This window comes from Dufourea novaeangliae, unplaced genomic scaffold (assembly GCF_001272555.1).
Source record: "Dufourea novaeangliae isolate 0120121106 unplaced genomic scaffold, ASM127255v1 scaffold55, whole genome shotgun sequence".
NCBI lineage: Eukaryota > Metazoa > Arthropoda > Insecta > Hymenoptera > Halictidae > Dufourea > Dufourea novaeangliae.
Window position 1 is genome coordinate 1,210,567 of NW_015373934.1, and position 8,903 is coordinate 1,219,469.

General features: G+C 41.0%; 1 protein-coding gene across 1 annotated transcript; it reads right to left on the reverse strand.

Moving 5' to 3' along the window:
* Nucleotides 1–218: 218 nt before the first annotated feature.
* Nucleotides 219–3,145, reverse strand: LOC107195164 (epidermal retinol dehydrogenase 2-like). The gene is made up of 8 exons (XM_015584951.1): nucleotides 3,091–3,145; nucleotides 2,412–2,464; nucleotides 1,929–2,083; nucleotides 1,665–1,842; nucleotides 1,437–1,566; nucleotides 1,240–1,363; nucleotides 813–938; nucleotides 219–732 (listed from the first exon to the last, which is right to left on the reverse strand). The coding sequence occupies exons 1-8, from the start codon at nucleotides 3,143–3,145 to the stop codon at nucleotides 663–665; spliced, it is 891 nt and encodes a 296-aa protein (XP_015440437.1). The 3' UTR covers nucleotides 219–662.
* Between the last annotated feature and the right edge of the window lie 5,758 nt (nucleotides 3,146–8,903).

Below are 8,903 nucleotides of genomic sequence, written 5' to 3' on the forward strand. Positions count from 1 at the left end.
CATATTAAACGTTATGTAAATATTTGAGACTCTAAAGAGGCTGTATGATCTATCTTCGGTTATGGAAAATCGAATTTTTTAAGATTTTTAACATAAGTTTTATGCACCGTTAAAAACATGTTCAAACTTAGAAGTATGTATCAATATTACCACCTTTTTATCTTAAAAAGAAGGTAGCTATGTTTCAATCTGATTGGGACAGAATAAAATACAATCGGTTGTTGGTTCATACGTTTTCGTGTTAATTAATCATTATAGATACAAGCACATGGTACGAGTCAACATTCATTTACTGTGAATTAATAGAAAACAATACACCAGTACAAATCCGTATATTACACATCAAGAAATATCTCTCAATTTACACTTATCACGCGTCACACCTTAGGGAATACCAACAACAAACCGAAAGGAAATTGGATTGTGTCCAAATGTAGCGGTGAACAGTGTATCGAATACGTAATTACACGAATTACGTAATAGAAGTTATCTACAAGTTCCTGATGAATAATTACACGTGCATACAAATATATAAAAAACGGTATAAATATTTAAAACGAACTGTTCCCCATTTATAGTTTAACGAGCGTCCTCGTGATCTTGTAAAGGACACAGATTTTAATTTCCTCCACATTCCCGTTAATAGATCCTAGGAATATTCGCTAACTGTCAGCCTCGACGCCAGAGTCTAGGAAATCTGTCACGGAAGCCATGCCCTTTACAGGAACACACCTGGAAAAACGCGTACAGGATACACGTTTCATTAAACAATTTCATTAGAATTGAGAACCGTCGATCAAATTGGTATTTACCTTAAGAAGGTGTTGACATAGGCCCAACACGCGGGAATGGATGTTTCTTTGATGTTTCGCCTCTGCGCACTAACTATTTCAGCAACTGCCTCTTTTGGTGAAACCATTGACATGACGCCCGGGAACCTAGATAAAAAGTATTCCATCGATCATTATTATAATCCTTGCTCAGCTTTTTTATATCGCTTTGGTACATCTTTTATGAATATTTTCATTATTTATTGGTTTCAGAAATCAGCGCCCACCTTTCATCCAATAATCCAGCCTGCTTGCAAATAAACACGTGTGTTCGTGATTATCATTGAGCGAGTAATTTCACATTTAATAGACTCGCATAATGTTAAAAAAACTTAAAGACTAATTCTAATATTTATATGGAATACATTGAGCCGGTTTCTGCGAGTTACTCTGCTCGAGCGAACTTCACCTGATTTTCGGTTTCTTGCAGAGTCCCGTGTCCACCATGTACGGATAGATGGTGGTGAATTTAATGTTCGAAGATTTATCCTTGGTCATGGCTCGGATCTCTTCGTTCAGGCTCTCCATTAACCCTTCGATCATCGAAAAGGAGCAACGTTAACATAAAGATAATCAATTGTGCGATAGAAGAACGAGGATTCTCACCTCTTACTGCGAACTTAGAAGCGCAGTATGGGACCAGATTCGTCAAACCGAGCAATCCGGCCATCGACGAGAGAGCAACCACGTGTCCGTGATTTCTTTGGATCATGCTGGGCAAGAAAGCTTGCAACGTCTGCAAGAAGGTTCCGAAAAAAATTGTCAACAGTTCCCATAAAAGAAAGAACGTAACTCGATGCAACGGATGTCGCTGAACCAACAAGATTAGCTTACCCAGAAGTGCGCCATCACGTTGATGTCGAATATTCGCTTGATATCCTCCTGCGTGTGATCCAGGAACGTACGACAAGGCATTATGCCGGCATTATTCACCAGGATTGTCACATCCCCGACTTCTGCCCTCACCATATCGGCCACTTTGAGCACCTCCTCCCTGTTCGACACATCGCATCTGCGGATCATCGGAAAAGTCTGTAGAATAACAATGCGGATACATGGTACAGTTGAGTTTTGGCGTTTACACCTTTTTTCACGTACTTGTAACCGTGAGCTTTAGTGCCGCCCATCTGGTTAATTTCTTTCACTGTCTCATCGTTTCCTTGCGGGTTTAGGTCCCAGCAAACAACAGTAGCGCCAAGCGATGCATATTTCAATGCTAATTCTTTGCCAATACCGTGTCCCGCTCCTGTTACCTGCGGAAACAACCAAACTGTCACTTAATATTATAATACATTAAATTACAATCCGGTGTCCAGTCCGCAGTTAACGTCGAATAAAAGCAAACTGCTTGTAATTGTTGTACGCGATAAATAACGCACAGGGGCACACAGGTTACGATTATATACATAACGAATGCAGCATCGCGGAGGAAGTGAGGAGTAATTAAAAACCACAAAAACAAATTACATAACGTACACGCCTTGTACCTGTACGACGACAGATTACTACGGTCTACGAGCATTCAAGTCACCCGTGCATATGATTCCTACGTTATTGCAGAATATTTCATCAATTAAATACCAGAACAATCTCTCCAGCGAAATGTCCACCACAAGCAACACACCCCCGTACGCCTTCACCATGGTTTCACGTAGTACTTCCCTGCAAGACGAAAGTCAGCTTAAACCACACGATTTCACGATCGAGGAAACGATTGATTTTGTTTCCTCGATCGATAAACATTTCGTCCAACGAGACCATGCACAGGTATCCAGAGACTTCCTGGATGGGCTGAAAATAACTCTCGCGGTTTAAACCAACGGGTTGATTGTTATCTTGCCAAATCCCGCGGTGAATTTGAATTGGCCGCAGCAACGAGACCGGGCTGCGAACGAACCGTGGATTGTGTAAAATAAACAGCGTCTTTCACCGTTCGTGAAACGACGGGTGCATCCAAAAGGGGACGGCGGAACTGCTCTGGTGGAGGGTGAGGGGGGGAAGGAGAACAGACATTTTTTTTTGCCATTAAACGCGTTCCGACGCATTTTTGCCACGACAACGGTGTCTCACGTTTCCATCGAGTCGACGAAACCTGCTTCGTACGCGGGAAATATCGAAGCGGAGGATGGCTCAAACGCCTTGGAATTTACTCGCGATTGAACCAGTTGTGTACAAGTTGCGAGCAAATTGCCAGCAAATAATGGCAAAGGTTGTCTGAAAAATCAGAACTATCTGTTTCCGCATTTGACTTGGATTTTACAGGCAACGTCAGCTGACAAAATGGTCAAGCCAATTAACAACAAGTCTTGCAACATAACCTGTGTTAAATTGGGGACAGAAACGGAACAGAGTCTGCGCAGGCCAATTTATTGTATTTGTTGCTACCAATGATGCTCACAAGTTGTTTATAGCAAATCTTGCATCAAACTTCCTAAATAGCACATGACGCCTTGAAGACGCCTATTTTACGGCTATTTTAGGTCTGAGGTGATTTAAGCCGTCATTAAACCGTCTGTGTGCCATCTGGATTGTCGCCATAACTTTATAACAGGCATTGGAGAAAATTTGGCTGACTGGGTTGTAAAAGGATTGCTCAAGATCGGATTCGTAGATTAGACAACCGTAAACACGGATGGGAATGTATACGATCTTTCACCCGATGATGATCTGTGATCAGCGTTTTCGAAGTATCCGAGCTGGCGACGCCACAATTGCTTCGATTGACGAAAAGCTTGACGCCGTAAATGAAACTAATTGACCGAACGCGTTGTTAGGTCGAATCTGTAATCAATTCACGTTGTCTTAAGCCGGCGGATGCGAACGGAAACAATTTCGACCGATGTTTAAGTACCATCGATTCAAGTTTGCAAATGATGAGCCATTCGAGAAACAATATCGCCTGATTAAACTTGTTTTTCCGTGAAGTGCACGAACCGGATTTCGATCGAGTTCTTTATAAATATCGACTGTCAAACAACTGTGGGTATTTTCTTCGAAAACATATTTACTCGGTGGAAACGAAAGTGATTCTCAAGAATTCGCAGTTGTTTGCCAAGACTCACAGTGTTCAATGGATATAGGAAAATGGACAAAAATGAATAACTTCTCTCTGGAGAAAGTTTTTTGAAAAAGAATTTCGTATACATTCATAATAAATGATCTTTTCTGTTTATTTGTTGTTATAGTGCACATATGTTTATGTATATATATACAGGGTGTCTCAGCTAACTTGATCACTTCGAATAATGACTTAACGGTATACTTTATGAAAATTTTGAGGCCTAGAAGTTATATGACATCAAGGGGCACATGTTATAAGGTACGTGCTTTTTTTGTGGGTAGAGGCATTTCAGAGATTTCAAGGTCACCTTGATTCTTTCGAAAGACAATAAACATTTGACATAAAAAAAAAATACAAATTAGTATTGTAAAAAAATGACTGGGCAGTTTCGAAGGTATTACAGTATTACTCACAATTTATAAACATGAAATAAATAGCACAAACATTCCGCCAATGTGGCACATGCTTATAAAAATGTACTAAAATTTCGAATAACTTCCAAGTACCACTTTTGACGATAACTTGGTAAATTCCGTTCTTTAATTGACACTTTAAGATACAACAATATCTTGACGCAAACACTCCCAGTTTTTTTTTTAATACTTTTTAGCTTTACTGGCATCGAACACTGGAGAGACGTGTTAGATGCAATTAACTAGAATGAGTTTCAAGGCGATGGTCTATTAAGAAATAACACGAAGAGTAACGAAGAGACACACAGGCGTGGATCGAGGAAATTCAAGTATCTAAAACTGGGAATTGAGCGAAACAAGTTTAATTCGCGTTAATCGACGAAGATTTCGGCCGGTTAGTAGTCGAGACACACCGTGACTATCAACGGTGTATTAATCACGTTTCACGTATATAAACACACATTACAGTCTCAGATAAAAGTTAACAGCTTGTTTTTGTGGTACCAGCAAGAAGATCTGGCTAAGCGAATCGAACGTGAATCTTACCGATTGACGTGTCGAATTTTTCCGACGAAAGCACCTTGAACAGTGAATTAGAAACTGCGATCTTGCAACGAAATCACACGGTCCCACGATCGTCTTGCACGAGGAGCCACCACGAGAAAATCCTGGATTCGATCAGACGGAAAAGTGACGAACGACTGACGAACCTTTTCCCCTCGTGCACGGATCGCAACTAAACCGTCTGTCTATAACGCGTCTCTGACCACTACCAAGGAGAACCTTCGCGTCCCTGTCAACCAATCGCTCGACTATAGGGAGTATCGCGACTATCGACTGGACTGCCCAGCTGATGAACGATCATATTTTACCAATTGTGCGACAATTTCACGGGTAAATTTATTCTAATAAATTGACATACACTGAACTTGCAGCAGCGAGATAGAGGTACTTCGTTTTCTGGAGGTCAACGGTTGATAGTGCCGACCGAGGAGGTCAGGCAATAAAGAATACTAGAACCACACGGTGTCCAAACTGTGACTCGCGAGCCGCAGACGGCTCTTCTGGACACTTACCGCGATTCGGACAGTAACATTTCGGATTCTGTAGACACATGGATGTATTATAGTCTTTAGTGATATAGACCTATTTATCCTTTTTATGGACAAATTTTCAAAAATAGGGACACTTTAAAATTGGCCATATGAAAATTAATTGAAGTTAACGCTGGGTCGAGTGCCCCTTATACAATATTTTTTTATAAACTTGACATACACATGTGTAATATTTGTGTAAGTTTGTTCGACTTTATTATGCAGTGCGATATACAAACGGATTGTAAGCATAACGCAGAATTTAATACTGTTCCAATAGAGGATGCGTTTCTCGAGTATTTCTGATAGGTGTTACATGGCTGCTATTCTGACAAGATTTAGCCACCACTGTACCAGAAGCTCAGAAACTCGCGAATAAACGATGCTTTCATGACGAAAACATTGATTTTCAAATTCAGCTGATAACTCTAGTAACGTCATTCTCCGATGTTTTTTTTAGCAACGCAATGATTTCCGAAAAGATCCAAACACCGATATACTCAGTATATCTCAGAGGATTCCAACGAAGAACGACCAGAGATGACCTCTAGCGGATAAGACACCGTGGCGTCGTCGAAACAGCGATAACAGATAGCTCGAGAAAAATGAATCGTTCAAGAGACCAAAAAGAAAAAAACACAAAAAGAAGAATAGAAAAATAACCGTGTGTCGCGTGCTTCACTTTCGCCGTCACGACGACAGCATCGCTCGCGCGCGAAACTACGGACACTTCTGCCTTGTTCGGAACGCTGCAGCCGATCGCGATACACCCGGCTTTCATACGTCGCTTATGCAATCACTTTCGTTTCGCGATGCATGCTTAGTGGACGTCTCCCCACGTGGGGGGAATCGTTTTCTAGGCGGTTTTCCAGCGAAAATAACGAAATATTCGATCGTGACTGTTTTCCATTAACACGTCCGCGTGGATACATCGCCGATTTCCGTTTCTTGATTTTACGATTGTTTTTTTTAAATATTTCCTCCTACGCAGCGCCGCTCGATTTTCTGTCGCGACACGAAAAACGTTAATGCTTCATCAGCGTCACTTTCGTCTGTGAAACATGAAGTATCTTATATACTGGGTGTAACAAAATTGTTGGAAATTTTGGAAATGAGAGACTCGTGAGGTGATTTGAAACAAGTTTTTCCTTAGCCAAAATGTTATCCGAGGCTTTTTTAACGAGATATTAACAACAAACTCCGATCAATCAGAGCGCGAGTCTGCCAGCCGAGTTCCCGCGGTAACGTTGGCTACCAATCGCAGCGCGGATTTTTCGTTAATATCTCGTTAACACAGCCTCGGATAACATTTTTGCTAAATGAAAACTTGTTTCAAATCACTTCACGAGTCTCCCATTTCCGGGTCCTCCAACATTTTTGTTACACCCTGTATATATCTGTATGTTGCATTTATAAGATAATCGGCGTCACAGCTAACTCGAACTGTACTCACAATGTGTTCTGTCCGTCCATCGCAGAGCGTGTTGTCGAGATGACCGTGTAATAACGATGACAAGCTAAGTTTCCACGAGCAAAACTCACGACGACCGTACACACGTTATCGTACGTGCCCGAGTGATAATAGGAGTGCCTCGAGCCGATGATAAAAGACTCGTGGAAAGGGAGAAAGAGACAAGATTTTCATTGGATGGAGAAACGAAACCTGTATCAGAGTACAGGAGTCTAAAATGTCACGCGGCCATGATAATCGCCCGTGAAAGCGGGTTTTAAATTTTCACACGATAAAGTCACCGGTAGACCGCGGAACTTTATGGATAATAGCATTTCACGAAGCGATTGCAAAGACAGATTGGATTTTCTTTCCTTTCTGAAGGATTTTATTACGACAAGAATAAGACAGAGAATGTATTAGATCGGATGTTAATGTTTACCATTTACTATTTTGTACGCTACAAATGCATATAAATCCGCAGTCTGGTCATCATATTCCGTTCATTGTTTCGCGATGAAAATCCACGCAGCCTGTCACGGACTATAGACACACGGCCACCATCGGTCAATGCACCAATTTATCGATTTCCCATCCGTGCATAAAACATCCCTTAGCGGACGGGTAGGAATTTTTAAACGTAGATATATTCACGGATGTTTATACATTATGTTTATATTATAACAATTTACGTCCGTACATCGTGATAAGAGTATCGTGATAGAGGTACTCGTACCATACGCGAAATTCAGTTTGTCGTCCGCGAGATCTCGAGATACAATTCTCCCCTGCCTTCGTTCGAACGAGCCTTACGAACCCGCGGCGTTTAACTATTGTTAGACCGGTTGATGGACGTGAAAGACGACAGTCCATTGACCGTTCCTCGTACGTCTCTAGGAATAGTTGAAATCAATATGTAGAGTTCACGAACCTCCCACCGCGAGGGAAAGAAACAGTTGGGATAACGAAGCATCCGTCAATAAGGAAAATGCAACAGAGAAGAAGTTCATCGCGGAAAAGTTTCAGCGAGTTCGATTATTTTTTAATTTCGTTCGTTGAACAGTCACGGCAACTCGCAACCGGCCGTATACGTTGCTCGGAAAACTTGTTACTGCAGAGACCGACGTATAGCCAGGTGAATTTCTGTTATACAAGAGAAAAACGCTCGTCAGCGTACAACGAGACGAACTTATTAATAGTGACGAGTATGTGTCACTGTCAAGAGCATGTACATGCATGAACCCTACAATTTACAAACTGATGAGCAAATAATGTGGTTATTATATGCAAGTCACGAGTCATTTAATGCTGCATTTACAGATTGAAATTATTGGTTGGCGGTGTTAGAAAACAACCAATCATGTAATTGAATGTTGATACAATTTGCATACGTATTAGAATACTTGGTGTAAGAAATTGTACAAACAACGAGGCCCATTAGCTCAGTTGGTTAGAGCGTATCGTGGGTTCGATCCCCCCATGGGCCAAATTTTTTTTTTCTAATTTTGAATATGATATTTTGATTTCAGTGCATTTTTTAGAGTCTTTCCATTACAATATCGTATAAAGTGTGTACGAAATATTTTTAATAACATATAGAATGTCTTCAATGTAGAAATATTATGTACATAAATTCAATAAAATTGTAACTACTGTAGGTAACGAATCAACTGTAGACACAGACGAGGCAGAGAATAGACAGCGACAAATAGTTGGCGCGGAATATGTACTAGTATTTCTTAACAAGTTTTATCTTAAAAAATTGCTCGGATCGCAACGATTATATTTAATGAGATATTACAATATTCCTGGAATTCTGGCCATCGACAGCCCTGAAGGCTGCAATAAACGAGTACCTACTGTAAACTGGTGCATACGGGGGCTACGTAGCCCCCGCACTGTGGCCGGAAAAAAGTACAGATATGTAAACTCGAAGGATAGGTCTATTCTCCATTTAGTCGGTACTGTAGGGTCGTTCTCTAATGTCGTTAAAACAGTGTTCGACGGGCCTATCAAATTCAACTCCAAATCGACTTTGCAAAATAACAACCGTGT